General features: G+C 39.2%; 1 protein-coding gene across 6 annotated transcripts in view; it reads left to right on the top strand.

Moving 5' to 3' along the window:
- Window positions 1-19,511, top strand: part of WDTC1 (WD and tetratricopeptide repeats 1) — a 74,958-nt gene that overhangs the window by 32,144 nt on the left and 23,303 nt on the right. For all 6 annotated transcript variants that reach the window (XM_082440229.1, XM_082440230.1, XM_082440233.1 and 3 more), the window contains 2 exons: window positions 17,847-17,893; window positions 18,338-18,449. In XM_082440229.1, coding sequence (XP_082296355.1) covers window positions 17,847-17,893; window positions 18,338-18,449 — 159 coding nt within the window. The remainder of the gene's footprint in view (window positions 1-17,846; window positions 17,894-18,337; window positions 18,450-19,511) is intronic.

Here is a 19,511-nt window from a genome sequence, read left to right as displayed (position 1 = left end):
AGGAGAAGGGGGAGAAAAAGGAATGTTAGCAGTTAATGAAATAGGGGAAAGGTATATATGGGTGTTTTTGTACTATTCTTGTACCTTTTTATATGTTTGAAATTGTTTCAAAATTGAGAGTTAAAAATGTTCATTAAGAAAATCTAAAGAAGTGTTGTAGTGGCAGCAACTGAGTAAGAGAGCCTGAAGGGAGGTTGAGATTAGAGGATTTAAGTTTAATGTTGATTAGGGTAATTCTAAGGTGTTCTGGTATGTAGACCAAACCACTTCTCTATATTCCTTGGACATCTTTGCTGAGCATTCCACATCACCCTTTAGTTATATGCACTAGCTCATCTTGTCTCAGTGAGTTTTATTGTCATAACCAGACAGGAGCCAAATATCCTGGGATTTCAGTTTGTGGCCTGCAGTCCTCACTTTGGAGGCAGGGGGTACTTGCTTTCAACATCCCTAGGGTTTTCAAAGTCCACCTTAAAGTTCTAATCTCACTTTGATCCATTCTATTTCTTCCACTTGTGGGATTTCTTGGCATGGTGTTAGGCATTAACACTGAGAGGCAGAGAGAGGGAGAGGAAAGTAACCTCACTTTACAAATAAGGAGAGTAAAACAGCACTTCCAAGGTCACATAAGTGGTAGAAATAAGATTAAAAAGATTTATTTCAGGCCTGTCTGGCTTTAGAGTTCACATTCTTTCCACCTCAACCATGTGTCTACTTTTTTAAAGGGCTTAACAAATAGTTCTTGGCTTGGTGGGTTTGTTCTCTTGCCTTATTAGTTTTCTTAATATTGTCCTTAAACAAGTTGAAAACATTATATGTCCCACCTTCACAACTGGCTTGATGGCTTTTTTGTTTCTTGTATAATTTGAGCATAAATTCACTAGAAACAAGTCATATCAAACTAGATTGGTTTTCTTTTTTAATGTAATTAGTAGGGTAGACCAGGGCAGTTTCATAGTGTAACCTGATTCTAACAAAGACTTGTCAGAGTTTTATTACAATATCAGTTGAGAGAAGTAAATTAGATAACAAGTTCATCAAATAGCCTGAAAGAAAAAGATGGAGCAGAGATCTGACTTTGTGAGAGATTTCAAGAGCTATCCTTTAGATCAGGGGTCAGCAAATTATGACTTGCAGGCCAAATCCAGCTTGCCACCTGTTTGTTGACTTAGTTTTTTAAGTTCATTTTTATTTTATGTAAGTGTACAATTCAGCATTTTTTTGTTTTTTGTTTTGCTTTAGTATATTCACAAAGTTGTACAACTGTCGCCATTACCTAATTCCTGACATTTTCATCACCCCAAAATAGAAACCCTTTTATCAGTTACTCCCCATCCCCTACCCCTGGCTCCACCCCTGGCAACCACTAATCTATTTTCTGTCTCTATGGATTTTCCTATTCTGGACACTTCATATGAATGGAATCATACAATATGTAGCTTTTTGTATCTGACTTCCTTCACTTAGTATGATAATTTCAAGATTTATCTATGTTGTAGCATGAATCATACTTCATTCCTTTTTATGGCCAAATAACATTCCATTCTGTAGCTATACCACATTTTGTTTATCCACTCATCAGTGGACATTTTGCTTGTTTCCACTTTTTGGCTATTATGAATACTGCTGCTATGAACAATTTGTGTACAAGATTTTGTATGGACATATATTGTCATTTCTCTTAGTTATATACCTAAGAGTGGAATTCCTGTGTCATATGGCAGCTCTAGGTTTAATTTTTTGAGGAACTGCCAAACTGTTTTTCAAAGTGGCACCACCATTTTACATTCCCACCAGAAATGTACAAGGGTTCCAGTTTCTCCATACCCTTACCAATACTTATTATCTGTCTTTTTTTATTATAGTCATCCTAGTGGGTGTGATGTGGTATTTCATTGTGGTCTTGATTTGCATTTCCCTAATGACTAATGATGTTGAGCTTCTTTTCATGTGTTTATTGGCCATTTGTATATCTTCTTCTCTGGAGGAATGTCTATTCAGATCCTTTGCCCATTTTTAAATTGTTATTTATCATTTTATCATTGAGTCATAAGAGTTCTTTGTATGTTCTAGATAATAAACACTTATCAGATATGTGATTTGAAATTTTCTCTCTCATTCTGTGGGTTTTTTCAGTTTCTTGAGAGTGCTTTTGACACACAAATTTTTAATTTTCATGAAGTTCAAATTATTTTTTTTCTTTTGTCACTTATGCTTTTGGTGTCATATTTAAGAAACCATTGCCTAATACAAGGTCACAAAAATTTACACCTGTGTTTTCTTCTAAAAATTTTATAGTTTTAGATCTTATGTGTACATCTTTGATCCATTTTGGGTTAATTTTTATATATGGTGTCACGTAGAGGCCCAGCTTCATTCTTTTGCATGTGCATATTGTTATTACAGCACCATTTGTTGAAAAGACTATTCTTTCTTTCATTGAATTGTCTTGGCACTCTTGTCGGAAATCAGTTAACCTTACATAAATGTAAGGGTTTATTTGTGAACTCGTAACTCTATCCCATTGATCTAAATGTCTGTCCTTTATGTCAGTACCACACTGTTTTGATTACTGTAGCTTTGTAGTAATTTTTGAAATTGGGAAGTGAGTCTTCTAACTTTGTTTTCTTTTTCAAGATTGTTTTGGCTATTTTGGGTCCCTTGCATTTACATATGAGGTTTATGTTCAGCTTGTGAATTTCTGCAGAGAAGGCAGATGGGATTTCAATAGGGATTGGGTTGAATCTATAGCCACTTATTTTTATAAATAAAATTTTATTGGAACACAGCCACACATTCATTTATGTATTGTCTATGGCTGCCTTAGTAATTCAGCAGCAGAATTGAGTAGTTATAACAGAGACCGTATGGCCTGCAAAGCCCAAAATATTTACTGTCTGGCTCTTTACAGAAAAAGTGCCAACCTCTGCTTGAGATGATGGAGTAAACTTATGCTCTGAAGCACCAGAGGGCAGAACCTGGGAGTCATTCATTAATTCAGTCATATGTTCAAGCGTATATTGAGTGCCTACGATATGCCAGAAATGTTCTAGACTCTGGGAGATGAATATAGCAGAAAATAAGACAACATAGTTCCTGGCCTCATGAAGCTTCTTGCTATGGCCTATATGACACCCTTAGAATATTGCCTCTACTCACCTCCCTGAGCTTATCTTGCCTTACTCTGTCCCTTTTATCACTATGTTCTAGCCATACTGGCCTTCATTCTGTATCTACAGCATACCAAGCCCGTTCCTACCTTTGTACTTTTTCTTTCCTGTGCCTGGCATGCTTCTCCTTCTCAGCATTCAAATTTCTCCTCAAACATAGCTATATCAGAGAGGCTTTCCCTGACCACTGTATCTAAAGTATAACCTTTTACCATGTTTTATTTTCTACATAGCGTTTATCATTATCTGAACTCATTTTATTGATTCCTGTGCTTATTTTTTTTCTCTCCCCCACCACTAGAGTTCTCTATCTTATTTAGCACTGTAGCCTTTGCATGTATAAGAGTGCCTAGCATATAAAAAATAAAAATAAAATCAATCAATCAAATAAAAAGATTGAATGAGTAAAGAGACTTTGCAGGGATAGACCACAGATATAGGTCAGCATAAGGAAAAACTTTCTGACATGAGTTATGGTTGTTGACCTGCCCCACTATATTTATACTTAGATTTTTAGCTAGAACATATAGAAGTTGAAATATATTTTAAATCGTTCCTTTTCATGACTTCTAGGAGGATTTTTCCTTCCCCAGTAATCATAGTTCACATCAGGCTATACTATAAGTCTTGAATTATCATGGTGCAAGGGAAAGAACATACTTGGATTTGATTTCCAGTTTTGCTACTCAGCTATCACAGTGCTTTACGACTGTTGAATTGGTTCCCACAACAACCCTATGAGGTTATGTGTATTATCTCCTTTTTTAGAGATATAAAACCTGAAGCACAGAGAGGTTAAAGAACTTGCTCAAGGAAACTGTCCTTTATGGACAGTTTAATGGATTTTGAAGGGTAATTATGTGAAGCAATTAGGACAGGGCCTGACACATAGTTAAGCTAAGTTTTAGTTATTCTTGTTACTCTTACTGCTCCATTTAGTAATTCTAAGGCACACTAAAATTTGAGAAACCATTGAACTAAGTTAAAGAAGCAACAAAAGGATTTTATGGAGATGTCTGGGTATTCAGATCATTCTGCCTTTAAGATAACTATCAAATCATTAAGTGAATGGAGAGCAAGTGAAGAATTCTCAAGAGTTTTATTTGCATTCAGGACTCACTCCATTCTGTCATATTACAACTATGTAATCTCAATACATGCTAATAAACACGTGTATTGTGAAGTTTAGATGAATCGATATACGCAACAGCTTAGCACTTACCCTGGCATTTAGTAGATGCTTAATTAATGTTTGCTGGATTTTCATCTAAATCTTCTTTGCTCAGACTCATATTCACACTGTCAAGGAGTTATAGAGAAGCACATGGCCATCTGTTTCCTCTCTTTCCAAGTTGGCATTTCCTGTGGAGGGTCCACTGAACATCTCTAACTCTCATGCTCTTTGGCATTGATCTTTTCAGTGGAACTTCATTATACAAACGTTTAGGTCTGAAGTCAGTGGGTATGTTAAACATGTATGTGATTTGGGTTGCAGTTAAGAGAGGGCCCTTACATGTATCCATGCAAACTGGGCCACAGTTGTCTCCAAGCTAGACTATGTCCTCAAAGATCGTTTAAGCTTGCTCTTAAAGCCTGATGCTCCTGTCTTGTGGGTTTTTTTGGTACCTCTCTCCTTCTTCTGTTATGGTAGACCTTAGTCTCATGTCGCCATAGACGTGGACCTGTCTTTGTTTATTCTACTGTCTATTCCCTTTTCTCCCAGTGCCTTATACATAATGGGTTTGGAATAAATGAGTTGTCTGTTTGGTCAGAGCTTAGGGTAGCAATTTAATAGCTGCAGAAATAACCCTTTAGAAAAAGTTAGTAAATAGGAAAGAGTCCAGTTGTTCAAGATGTATACCCTTTGTGAGTATTCTGGCCATGTGGAGGGGTCTTTGAGAGTAGGATCTGGAAGAACACACAGAGGTTGGCAAGAGAAGATACCTGAAGATGAGTTCCACGAATGGGAGCCAGCATTTACCAAAGTGTGCTAGGCACCTTGCATATATTACATCATTTGATCTCCACAGTGATCTTGTCAGGATGACATTATTATCACCTCCATTTCCCAGTGAAATATCTGAGGCTCTGGGAATCTTAAGTGACTGCCCATACACCTAGAAAGAGGCCAAGTTAGAGCTGAACCCAGACCGTTCTTTCACTTTACAATTCTGCCTCATATGTGTGACCCAGCTTCCTCTTGTAAAAGAATTGCTGTGACGATTCTGCCTCATATTCCTCATATGTGTGACCCAGCTTCCTCTTGTAAAAGAATAAATCTGGACAAAAGGATATCCAGTCCTTTGGGTTATGCCAGGATACACATTGGTTGGCAGACTTCCTAGCTCTTTGCTTCTCTTTTCTTATTCCCTTAATGCAATGTGTCCCAACTTTTTCCCTTATCAAGAATGACTTTTATTATTTTTTTCCCTGTAGGTCCTACATTTTGATAGATTGTTGTCTCCTAAATTGTATTAATTAATAATGTTTCTTATTTTAACATACTTCTCCACACCGTGACTGCTCAGCAGAGCTCCTGAGTAGCATTGGCTATACCTAACATTACAACACAGATTGTATATATTTCCAGTCAAATGCAAAAAATCATGACTTTGTGCCTAGTCTGGGTTGCCCAGTCACCTGTAAATGTTCTTTTCCCACTGGACTTTTAAAATACATCAACTTGGGACTTCTCTGGCGGTCCAGTGGTTAAGAATCTGTGCTTCCAATGCAAGGGGCACGGATTCGATCTCTGGTCAAGAAACTAAGGTCCCACATACCGCATGGCACAGCCAAAAAATAAATAAATAAATAATAAAATAAAATACATCAACTCACCAAAATTGGAACTGATCTAAGTGTACAACACTAAGGTAGAGATGAATATGGTTTAACCTTTGGAGGAATATTCTATAACCATTTGAAGTGATGCTTATGAGATCATAATAACATGGGGAAAGGCTAATGTTATAAGTTTGGAGAAGAGGAGGAGAAAACAAAACCTCATCAGCTCCTCCAGAGGACAGGAGACGTGTCTGTCTGGCTCAGTTGTGTCTCTCTGATCCAGTACAGTACTGGCAGGCACATAGCAGGCGTTTAAGTTTTGAGGGAAATACCCTGAAATTTAAAAAGGCAAAATGGGGCTTCCCTGGTGGTGCAGTGGTTAAGGATCCGCCTGCCAATGCAGAGAACACGGGTTCGAGCCCTGGTCCGGGAAGATCCCACGTGCGCCACAACTACTTAGCCTGCGCTCTAGGGCCCACGTGCCACAACTACTGAAGCCTGCACTCCTAGAGCCCATGCTCCGCAACAAAAGAAGCCACCACAATGAGAAGCCCACGCACCGCAACAAAGAATAGCCCCCGCTTGCCACAACTAGAGAAAGCCCGCGCGCAGTAACGAAGACCCAACAAAGCAGCCAAAAATAAAAATAAATAAATAAATTTTTTTAAAAAACTAGATTGTAAAATAATATTTTAAAATTAATTAATTAATTAATTAATTAAAAAGGCAATATGGCACCATGGTTAAGAGCCAAGCTCTGGAATCTGTCAGACATGAATTCACATTCTTACTATACTGTTTATACAGTATGGGGTATTAACCTTTTCCTCATCTGAAAAATGAGAATAGTGGTGGTGTTTCCATCACAAGGTAGTTGTAAAGTTTAACTCAAAGCATAAATGAAGGGCACAATATTGTTCCTGGTAGATGGTGAGATAGCACTTATTATATATCAGCTACCACTATCACTATTATTATTACTACCTTTTTTCTTTCCTCTCTTTATTGAGGTATGATTTACATGAAAATAAAGTGCATAGGTCTCAAGTGTTGAGTTAGATGAGTTTTGGCACTTGAGTAACTACCACCCACGACAAGATAGAGAATACTTCCATCACCCTGGAAGTTCCCATGGTGCCCTTTCCAGTCAACACTCCTACCTCAGAGCAACAACTTTTTGGCTTCTGTCTCCATAGATTAGTTTTGCCTGTTCATATACTTTCTGTAAATGGAATTATATAGTATACATATTTTTGTGTTTGGCTTCTTTTGCTTATCATAACATTTTTTGAGTTTCATCCATGTGGTTGCATGTATCTATGGGTAGTTCCTTTTTATTTCTGAGTAGGATTACACTGTATGAATACACTACTTTTGTGTATTCATTCTCCTGTTGATGATCATTTGGGTTATTTCCAGTGTGGGGCTTTAAAAATTAAAGCATCTATGGATATTCTTATACCAGTCTTTAGGTGGACAAATGTTTTCATTTCCCTTAAGTAAATACCTAAGGAATGGAATTGCTGGGTAAAAGGGTAGATATAAGCTTAACTTTATTTATTTATGTATTTATTTATGTATTTATTTATTTATTTTTTTATTTTAAGCTGCGTTGGGTCTTTGTTGTGGTGAGCAGGCTTCTCATTGTGGTGGCTTCTCTTGTTGCAGAGCGTGGGCTCTAGGCGTGTGGGCTTCAGTAGTTGTGTCATGCGGGCTCAGTAGTTGTGGCTTGCAGGCTCAGTAGTTGTGGCTCGCTGGCTCTAGAGCGCAGGCTCAGTAGTTGTGGCGCACGGGCTTAGTTGCTCCGTGGCATGTGGGATCTTCCAGGACCAGGGATCAAACCCATGTCCACTGCATTGGCAGGTGGATTCTCAACCACTGCACCACCAGGGAAGCCCATAAGCTTAACTTTGTATCAGACTGACAAACAGTTCTCTAAGGTGATGGCAGCAGTGAGATCTCTTTTTAATACAGGTGGGAATAAGGGTGACATTTGAGGTAATCCAGCACAGCCAGAGAAATACTTTGGAGTCATATGGACCTGGGTTCCTATCCGGGCTCTGGTGTTTACAATTTGTGTGACCCTGGCTAAGTTATTTAATATCTCTGAGACTTGGTCTCACCTGTAAAAAGGGAGTGATAATGAGATCAGGTATATTAATAGCTAGTATTCTACCTAGCAGCGGCATGCCAAAGTGGGGGCAGTAGTGCAGACTTGTAAGGGGGTGCATGGTCTGTAAGGAATTTAAAAGCAGTAAGAAAACCACCTAAAAGTCCATTTGCTTTTTATCATCATTATGCACCTACAATTCTAAGCAGTGTCAGTGGTAAAATGCTTCTCCCTGCCTCCTTTTCCTCCTGTATACCATGCTACCTAGAAATTTATAGGAACTTATAATAAATAGTAATTATAATCAATATTTAATAAAGTTAAGCAGGAAGTAAGAGGTTGTAATTTGTAACTTAAGTGAGATTTGTAGCTTTTATTCCAGGTACTTTCTCTGTGCACTTTCTGTTTTCTCCAGATCCCTGGTGTGGAAGGCTCACCCTAAGTAGAAACATTTCCTGGGTTCCAGGGAGGCACACAGAGGTCTATTCCTCTTTAGGAGCCATCTGTAAACAGTCCCTCCTCTCTGTTCCTTTAAAGTTTGAGGTTTTCTCCCCTTTATACCCAGTGTTTAATTCTGATATGTCATAGGCATATTTTCTTCCATTGTATTTGTCAACGTAATTATAGATCGTGTACCTAATCTAAGCCAGCCTTATTTATCAAGGCCAAAACAAATCCTCTTAAACAGTCTGTGCCTTGTAAATTAGCTTCCCAAACATACATTCTAACTTATGGAGCCCTTTATTAATGTTTTATTCAATAGTTACTTTGTATTTATGTAGACTCTGGTTTGGGCTTTCTCTCTACACTTTCTCCAACTTACCTGCCTCTGAGCTATTTTTTACTATGTAAAAATGAATCATAAGTATCATATTTGTCTACTGTGGCCTGTCTTCTGTACTTTGGATGGGCTACTGATTTGAGGACAAATACAGTAATTCTGGAAGCATTAATACATTTTTCAGACAGTACTTAAGAGCCTGAGCTCTTGAGTTAAAATGCTTCCTGATACCACTGCTAGCTGTGCCACACTAGCCATGTCTAACATGTGTGTGTGGGGGGTGTTTGTTTGTTTGTTTGTTTACACCACCAAGCAACTCTCTGTTACCAGCTGGGTTCCCTACAATGTAACTAAATTCTGACAGAATCTACCTGGAGATAGCATCAGATCCCACAGGTTAAGGCCTCAGTCCTACAAGACTGCCCTGCTGTTCCCTACCCCCAACACCTACTTCAGATGCCAGTGGCAAATCCAGGTTGTCACCTGTGCTTTGGACCAACTAGCTATAGATTAGAGGTTCCAAACACCTTCTCCTTTGGTTCAATTAATTTGCTAAAGTGACTCACAGAACTCAGAGAAACATTTTACTTACTAGATTACCGATTTATTATAAAAGGATATAATTGAGGAACAGCCAGATAAAAGAGCTGCATAGGGCAAGGTATATGGGAAGGGGTGCATAGCTTCTATGCCCTCTCCGAGCATGCCGCTCTCCCCAAATCTCCACATGTGTACCAACACAGAAGCTCTCTGAACCCTGTCCTTTTAGGTTTTTCTTCACATTGGCATGGTTGATTAAATCATTGACCATTGGTGATCAGTTCAACCTCCAGCCCCTCTCCCATCCCTGGAAGTCAGGGAGGTGGGACTGAAAGTTCCCGCCCTCCAATCATATGTTTGGTTCTCCATCCTTAGGTGCTTTCCAAAAATCACTTCATTAACATAAACCTCAGGTGTTAGTTGAAAGAGGTTTGTTATGAATATCACGAAACCTTTATCACTCTTATTACTTAGGAAATTCCAAGGGTTTTAGGAACTCTGTGCCAGAAGTAAGGATGAAGATTAAATATATCTTTTTTTAAGTATAAATAAGTATATATAAATCACAGTATCGCAGCAGATTACCTAACCTCTCTGAGCGTTGTTTTTCTTATCCATGAAATGAGTAATGATACCTGTTTTTTTTTTTTTTGAGACATTCACATTGTATTTCTAGAATATAGATGATCATTCAAGTTAGAAGTTAGTTAATTTTTTAAATTTTTTAATTTAATTTTTTTATACAGCAGGTCCTTATTAGTCATCCATTTTATACACATCAGTGTATACACGTCAATCCCAATCGCCCAATTCAGCACACCCCCACCCCCTGCCACTTTCTCCACTTGGTGTCCATGTGTTTGTTCTCTACATCTGTGTCTCAATTTTTGACCTGCACACCGATTCATCTGTACCATTTTTCTAGGTTTCACATATATGCGTTAATATGTGATATGTGTTTTTCCCTTTCTGACTTACTTCACTCTGTATGACAGTCTCTAGATCCATCCATGTCTCTACAAATGACCCAATTTCATTCCTTTTTATGGCCGGGTAATATTCCATTGTATATATGTACCACATCTTCTTTATCCATTCTTCTGTCGATGGGCATTAGGTTGCTTCCATGACCTGGCTATTGTAAATAGTGCTGCAGTGAACATTGGGGTGCGTGTGTCTTTTTGAATTATGGTTTTCTCTGGGTATATGCCCAGTAGTGGGATTGCTGGGTCATAGGTAATTCTATTTTTAGTTTTTTAAGGAACCTCCATACTGTTCTCCATAGTGGCTGTATTAATTTACATTCACACCAACAGTGCAAGAGGATTCCCTTTTCTCCACACCCTCTCCAGCATTTGTTGTTTGTACATTTTCTGATGATGCCCATCCTAACTGGTGTGAGGTGATACCTCACTGTAGTTTCGATTTGCATTTCTCTAATAATTAGTGATGTTAAGCAGCTTTTCATGTGCTTCTTGGCCATCTGTATGTCTTCTTTGGAGAAATGTCTATTTAGGTTTTAATACTGAGCTGCATGAGCTGTTTATATATTTTGGAGATTAATCCTTTGTCCGTTGATTCGTTTGCAAATATTTTCTCCCATTTTGAGGGTTCTCTTTTTGTCTTGTTTATGTTTTCCTTTGCTGTGCAAAAGCTTTTAAGTTTCATTAGGTCCCATTTGTTTATTTTTGTTTTTATTTCCATTACTCTAGGAGGTGGATCAAAAAAGATCTTGCTGTGATTTATGTCAAAGAGTGTTCTTCCTAAGTTTTCCTCTAAGAGTCTTATAGTGTCCAGTCTTACATTTAGGTCTCTAATCCATTTTGAGTTTATTTTTGTGTATGGTGTTAGGGAGTGTTCTAATTTCATTCTTTTACATGTAGCTGTCCAGTTTTCCCAGCACCACTTATTGAAGAGACTGTCTTTTCTCCATTGTATATCTTTGCCTCCTTTGTCATAGATTAGTTGACCATAGGTGCATGGGTTTATCTCTGGGCTTTCTATCTTGTTCCATTGATCTATGTTTCTGTTTTTGTGCCAGTACCATATTGTCTTGATTACTGTAGCTTTGTAGTATAGTCTGAAGTCAGGGAGTCTGATTCCTCCAGCTCCGTTTCTTTCCCTCAAGACTGTTTTGGCTATTCGGGGTCTTTTGTGTCTCCATACAAATTTTAAGATGATTTGTTCTAGTTCCGTAAAAAATGCCATTGGTAACTTGATAGGGATTGCATTGAATCTGTAGATTGCTTTGGGTAGCAGAGTCATTTTCACAATATTGATTCTTCCAATCCAAGAACATGGTATATCTCTCCATCTGTTGGTATCATCTTTAATTTCTTTCATCAGTGTCTTATAGTTTTCTGCATACAGGTCTTTTGTCTCCCTAGGCAGGTTTATTCCTAGGTATTTTATTCTTTTTTGTTGCAATGGTAAATGGGAGTGTTTCCTTAATTTCTCTTTCAGATTTTTCATCATTAGTGTATAGGAATGCAAGAGATTTCTGTGCATTAATTTTGTATCCTGCAACTTTACCAAATTCATTGATTAGCTCTAGTAGTTTTCTGGTGACATCTTTAGGATTCTCTATGTATAGTATATCATGTCATCTGCAAACAGTGACAGTTTTACTTCTTCTTTTCCAATTTGTATTCCTTTTATTTCTTTTTCTTCTCTGATTGCCATGGCTAGGACTTCCAAAACTATGTTGAATAATAGTGGTGAGAGTGGACATCCTTGTCTTGTTCCTGATCTTAGAGGAAATGCTTTCAGTTTTTCACCATTGAGAATGATGTTTGCTGTGGGTTTGTCGTATATGGCCTTTATTATGTTGAGATAGGTTCCCTCTATGCCCACTTTCTGGAGAGTTTTTATTATATATGGGTGTTGAATTTTGTCAAAAGCTTTTTCTGCATCTATTGAGATGATCATATGGTTTTTATTCTTCAATATGTTAATATGGTGTATCACATTGATTGATTTGCATATATTGAAGAATCCTTGCATCCCTGGGATAAATCCCACCTGATCATGGTGTATGATCCTTTTAACATGTTGTTGGATTCTGTTTGCTAGTATTTTGTTGAGGATTTTTGCATCTATATTCATCAGTGATATTGGTCTGTAATTTTCTTTTTTTGTAGTATCTTTGTCTGGTTTCGGTATCAGGGTAATGGTGGCCTCATAGAATGAGTTTGGGAGTGTTCCTTCCTCTGCAATTTTTTGGAAGAGCTTGAGAAGGATGGGTGTTAGCTCTTCTCTAAATGTTTGATACAATTCATCTGTGAAGCCATCTGGTTCTGGACTTTTGTTTGTTGGAAGATTTTTAATCACAGTTTCAATTTCATTACTTGTGATTGGTCTGTTCATATTTTCTATTTCTTCCTGGTTCAGTCTTGGAAGGTTATACCTTTCTAAGTATTTGTCCATTTCTTCCAGGTTGTCCATTTTATTGGCATAGAGTTGCTTGTAGTAGTCTCTTAGGATGCTTTGTATTTCTGTGGTGTCTGTTGTAACTTCTCCTTTTTCATTTCTAATTTTATTGATTTGAGTCCTCTCCCTCTTTTTCTTGATGAGTCTGGCTAATGGTTTATCAATTTTGTTTATCTTCTCAAAGAACCAGCTTTTAGTTTTATTGATCTTTGCTATTGTTTTCTTTGTTTCTATTTCATTTATTTCCACTCTGATCTTTATGATTTCTTTCCTTCTGCTAACTTTGGGTTTTGTTTGTTCTTCTTTCTCTAGTTCCTTTAGGTGTAAGGTTACATTGTTTATTTGAGATTTTTCTTGTTTCTTGAGGTAGGCTTGTATAGCTATAAACTTCCCTCTTAGAACTGTTTTTGCCACATCCCATAGGTTTTGGATTGTCATGTTTTCATTGTCATTTGTCTCCAGGTATTTTCTGATTTCCTCTTTGATTTCTTCAGTGATCTCTTGGTTATTTAGTAATATATTGTTTAGCCTCCATGTGTTTGTGTTTTTTACTTTTTTTTCCCCTGTAATTGATTTCTAATCTCATAGCATTGTGGTCAGAAAAGATGCTTGATATGATTTCAATTTTCTTAAATTTACTGAGGCTTGATTTGTGACTCAAGATGTGATCTATCCTGGAGAATGTTCTGTGCGCACTTGAGAAGAAAGTGTAATCTGCTGTTTTTGGATGGAATGTCCTATAAATATCAAATAAATCTATCTGGTCTATTGTGTCATTTAAAGCTTGTGTTTCCATATTAATTTTCTGTTTGGATGGTCTGTCCATTGGTGTAAGTGAGGTGTTAAAGTCCCCCACTATTATTGTGTTACTGTCGATTTCCTCTTTTATAGCTGTTAGCAGTTGCCTTATGTATTGAGGTGCTCCTATGTTGGGTGCATATATATTTATAATTGTTATATCTTCTTCTTGGATTGCTCCCTTGATCATTATGTAGTGTCCTTCCTTGTCTCTTGTAACATTCTTTATTTTAAAGTCTATTTTATCTGATACGAGTATTGCTACTGCAGCTTTCTTTTGATTTCCATTTGCATGGAATATCTTTTTCCGTCCCCTCAGTTTCAGTCTGTATGTGTCCCTAGGTCTGAAGTGGGTCTCTTATAGACAGCACATATATGGGTCTTATTTTTGTATCCATTCACAAGCCTGTGTCTTTTGGTTTGAGCATTTAATCCATTCACGTTTAAGGTAATTATCAATATGTATGTTCCTATTATCATTTTCTTAATTGTTTTGGGTTTGTTTTTGTAGGTCCTTTTCTTCTCTTGTGTTTCCCACTTAGAGAAGTTCCTTTAGCATTTGTTGTAGAGCTGGTTTGGTGGTGCTGAATTCTCTTAACTTTTGCTTGTCTGTAAAGCTTTTTATTTCTCCATCGAATCTGAATGAGATCCTTGCTGTGTAGAGTAATCTTGGTTGTAGGTTCTTCCCTTTCGTCACTTGACGTATATCATGCCACTCCCTTCTGGCTTGTAGAGTTTCTGTTGAGAAATCAGCTGTTAACCTTATGGGAGTTCCCTTGGGAACTCCTTATGGGAGTCGTTTTTCCCTTGCTGCTTTCAATAATTTTTCTTTGTCTTTAATTTTTGCCAGTTTGATTACTATGTGTCTCGGCATGTTTCTCCTTGGGTTTATCCTGCCTGGGACTCTCTGCGCTTCCTGGACTTGGGTGGCTATTTCCTTTCCCATGTTAGGGAAGTTTTCGACTATAATCTCTTCCAGTATTTTCTCGGGTCCTTTCTCTCTCTCTTCTCCTTCTGGGACCCCTATAATGCGAATGTTGTTGCATTTAGTGTTGTCCCAGAGGTCTCTTAGGCTGTCTTCATTTCTTTTCATTCTTCTTTCTTTATTCTATTCCGCAGCAGTGAATTCCACCATTCTGTCTTCCAGGTCACTTATCCGTTCTTCTGCCTCAGTTATTCTGCTTTGATTCCTTCTAGTGTATTTTTCATTTCAGTTATTATATGGTTCATCTCTGTTTGTTCTTTAATTCTTCTAGATCTTTGTTGAACATTTCTTGCATCTTCTCAATCTTTGCCTCCATTCTTTTTCCGAGGTCCTGGATCATCTTCACTATCATTATTCTGAATTCTTTTTCTGGAAGGTTGCCTATCTCCACTTCATTTAGTTGTTTTTCTGGGGTTTTATCTTGTTCCTTCATCTGGTACATAGCCCTCTGCCTTTTCATCTTGTCTATCTTTCTGTGAATCGATACCTGTTTCTTAAGATAATGGATGTAGAATGCTGTATTAGTTTCCTATTGCTGCCACAACAAATTACCACAAACTTAGTGGCTTAAAACAACACAAATTTATTATCTTACAGTTCTGTAGATCAGAAGTCTGACATGGGTCTCACCAGGCTAAAGTCTTGACAGGGCTATGCTCCTTCTGGAGGCTGTAGAGTAGAATCCATTTTCTTGCAATTCCCGCTTTCTAGAGATTGCTGTATTTCTTCACTCGTGACCCCCTTCTTCCATCTTCAGAACTGGCAATAGCAGGTCAAGTCCCTTTCACACCTACATCTCTCTACTCTCTGCAGCCAGGAAAGGTTCACTGATTTTTTTTTTTTTTTGATGTGGACTATTTTTAAAGTCTTTATTGAATTTGTTACAATATTGCTTCTGTTTTATATTTTGGTTTTTTGACCCCGAGGTATGTGGGATCTTAGCTCCCTGACCAAGGATTGAACCTGCACCCCCTGCATTGGAAGGCGAAGTCTTAACCACTGGGCTGCCAGGGAAGTCCCAAGGTTCACTGATTTTAAGGACTCGTGTGATTATATTGGGCTCACCTGGATAATCTAGGCTAATCTTCCCACCTCAAGGATTTTAACCTTAATCCCATCTGCAAAGCCCCTTTTGCCACCTACCATAACATATTCATGGGTTCCAGAGGATCAGGACATGGACGTTTGTAAGGGGGCTGTTGTTCTGCCTACCACAAGTGCAAGGTACTGTGCCTCGCTCTTTGTAGACCCTCAGTAAGTGGCGCTCGTTCGAGGCCCTCGGTACTCCGGGAAGTTGCAAACTGAAGACATGAGCCCTGGGAACAAGTAATTTAAAGCCTGGTAGGAAAATGAGAGGGGTGAGGACAGAAATGATTCTGATCCAGAAAGAGTGACCAGAGTCATGTGTGGGGTTTCCACCAAGTGCTGTGGGAAAGTGAGAGGCCTCAGGTCAGTAAGTGGTCTGGCAAGTTTGAACAGAGTGAATGTGTCAATAATGTGTTTAAGTGCAGAACCCAGAAAGAAATGAGGATCAACTCAAATGAGAATCTTTATAGGACAACGGGTAAGAAGGAAGGAGAAGGCAGAGGAAAAGCCTCTTCTGCCTAGAGAGTCAGGGAATTAGATTTGTTCATGTCTCTTGATTCTTCCCACTAGTCCCCCTGGACTCACTTGTTCATTATGCAGCAGATATGTGCCAGGCACTGTACCTGGCCTAGGGGATACAGTGAACACAGTACACAGAGGCCACTTCCCTGCAGCTCAGTGTGGTGAAGCAAAATAACCGTGTCAACACAGAGCCATAATACAGTGTGACAGTAGGAGCCCACAGGAAGGATGTGCCTCCTTCCCAGATTTACAGGGTGGGAAAGGCATCTTGAGGGAAGTGCCGATAAACTGCGACCTGAAGAATGAGTTAATCAGGATGCTCTGGGCCACAGGTAACAGCCCAACTCAAGTGACCTTAAACAATAATGAGCAGACTGGCTCCTGACTGGAAGCCCAGGAGTAGGGTAGGCATCAGGGTTGGTTACTCTGGTCACTTTGACTCCATTTTTCTGTGATTCCCTTGGCTGGGCTTTCCTCTCTCTGTTTATTTCACTCTCAGGCTGGCTACCCTCGTGGTCACAAGTCCAGGAGTCACATTAGGACACCCAGCATCCAGAGAAAGAAAGGCATCTCTTTCATAGACTGTCTCCTGAAAATGAGAAAACTCCTTTTCCACACACTCCCAGCAACTGGTCCCCTTGCATCCGATTGGGGTCACAGGCTCATTTCTGAGCCACTCCCTGTGTCCAAGTGCATGCCATGTCCAATTTGGCTTAGATCTAAGTTCCTGAACCTATCACTGTGGGAAGGACAGTGAACTTACACATGGTCTGATTTGGGCTGGGCAGATAATGAAATGAAAATCAAGGTGCCATTAAGAATGAGGGAGGCTGAGGGAAAGAAAGAACAGAGTGTAGGAATGGAAGTGACTTGTTCTCTCCTTCTCCCATGTAAGACTCGTTTCTGCCACTTCATACCTTCTGCTTTCCATGGATTCTGTTTCCTCTTAATTCTAGCTTTGCCATGACTTCTCTCTGCACATGCTTCCAACTTCAGCATCTGTCATTAACTGCCTCACTTCTCCGTGTCTCTCAGTTCAAATCCCCAAGCTTAATTTACCTCACTATACCAGGCTCCACCTACTTGGAAGTAAGCTGCAGAAGATCTAAATACAAGATTTATTTTGTATACTGCTCTGCCCCCAGCATCTGAACAGTACCTGGCATGCAGTAAGTGCCCGATGAATTAAATATGTGCCAAGTGAAAGGAAGATCAGCCTTCTAGCTAATCGGCTGCCTTTCAGTCAGTTGCTCCTCTGCCAGATTTTCTGTGGCTGAGGGGGTGTCCCTTGAAGGGACTGTTGACATGTCCCCTCTAGTGGTAGGAGCAGAAATTTGTTTGGATATAACTTCTACTACTATTATCTGAACTTCAGTTTACTTTTCTGCAGAATAGGATCAATGAAATCTGCCCTTTATGGCTCAGAGGGGTTCAGTATCAAGTGAGATCATGAATATGAAGGTACTTTATATATTGTAAAATGCCAGGCAGTGTAATTCAATCCTGGTCACTCACATACGCCTGGAAAACGCTGATGACGGAAAGGCTATTTTACCTGTTCACTTCCACTTCTTGATGTCGAGTTATCCAGGAGAACCTCTAATTGGCTCTCTTCTTGTCCCTCTCCATTTGCTCCCCCAGGGTCACTCAGGATGTGTCAACTGTCTGGAGTGGAATGAGAAAGGAGAGTAAGTATGAGCTCTGACACCTAGGGGGTGCTGGAGAATGGTATGGGGAGGTTGGGAGAAGGGGACTTTCCTTCCTCTCTATAGATCTAAGGAAAAGAGTGGACCCAAGAGAGGAGACTGCTGCTCTCTGCTCTGTGCTTAAGTTTAGTTCATCATTATCAATACACAGTTAAACAGTGAATCCCAGATAGATGGAAAGTTGAATGACCTTCCAAACCCTGTTTTTTTGATAAGCTATTGCATTTAAGGAATGATGAGAAATTCTCAGGACAAAATAGAAGAGAATCAATCACTGTTTACAAGATAACCTTATATTCTGTGACATCTCCTGTTCTTCAGGTTCTGTGTAGCCTAAGTCCTTATCAACTGGGAAACATGGGATAGAGGAAGGGGGGCCCAGGAACTTGAGGAGAGGTCAGAACTGTTCCTTCTCTCTACTTGCAGCTTGCTGGCCTCTGGTTCTGATGACCAGCACACGATTGTGTGGGACCCACTGCACCATAAGAAGCTGCTTGCCATGCACACGGGACACACTGCAAATATCTTTTCTGTCAAGGTGAGCAGGATAAGCCACAAAGCAAGTGAATGGTGTGACTGGGCTGTGCACATGGTTGTGTTTGCATGTGTGTGTCCCATGTATACCCTGGGGTCACAGACATCTTTGTGATCTGAGCATCTGCTGGTGATTCCTGAAATTCCGTCTCTTTTCCATGCTCTGCTTCTTCTCTTAGAGCCAAGAGGCCAGCTCCAAATGAATTTGTACTTATACGTGAGTGGTGATGATGGGAGGTATGGTTCTGAGCATGAACTTCAGTAGCAGGCAGACCTGTGTTTGACTCCCTTATCTGCTCCTTGGAAGCTGTTTGAACTGGGAAAATCACCTGACCCCTCTGGGCCTGTTTACCCATCTGTAAAAAGGAAGTAGCTAAGGAAAATCCCCCACATTCATGAATAAATGAGTAAATAAATAATTTAACTAAATAAGGAAGTAGCAATCCACAGCGCTGATGTTACAGTTCAATGAGATGATCGATTTAAAAAGCACCTGTCACAGGTGATTTTAGCTGTTCTACTTTTCATAGGAAATGAGTCTGCTGATTGTTGGTGGAGGGGAGTTGAGCTGAGAAGAGGCAGCGGACTTAAAAGACTTCAGACCTCTGAAGACCTGTTATGTGGAAGTGACATGAAACTTGTGCCTCTCGGTCCCAGAGAACAGACCTAGGAATAGTGACTGTTAAGTTTTCAGAAGCAAATGTAGGCCTGATGAAGGAAAGAATTGTCTAATGCTTAGAGATATTTGAAAAAGGTAAAATGGGCCTTCTGAGGACGTAGTAAATGTCCTAGCACTGAGGTATTCCTCATTGGGAACTTTCATCTGCTAGGTTGAAGGCTGAAGGAAATGACCTTTAAGGACTTTCCAGCTCTGAAATTCTGTAATGGATGTATGTGAGAGTGAGGCTGTCCTTTGGAAAGCCTCACTAATCTAAGAAATATTTTCCTAATTAATATCAAGATGAATTGCAAGATACCTGAAGAAGAAGATAGATTCAAGAGCTCAAAACCAACTTATTTCACTAATCAGAGCTTCTTTCCTAAGCTCTGATTCTCATCTCCTGTT

The sequence above is a fragment of the Balaenoptera physalus genome (genome assembly GCF_965194825.1).
Source record: "Balaenoptera physalus genome assembly, chromosome: 1".
NCBI classification, from domain to species: Eukaryota; Metazoa; Chordata; class Mammalia; order Artiodactyla; family Balaenopteridae; genus Balaenoptera; species Balaenoptera physalus.
This window is presented reverse-complemented; position numbering and strand designations above follow the sequence as displayed.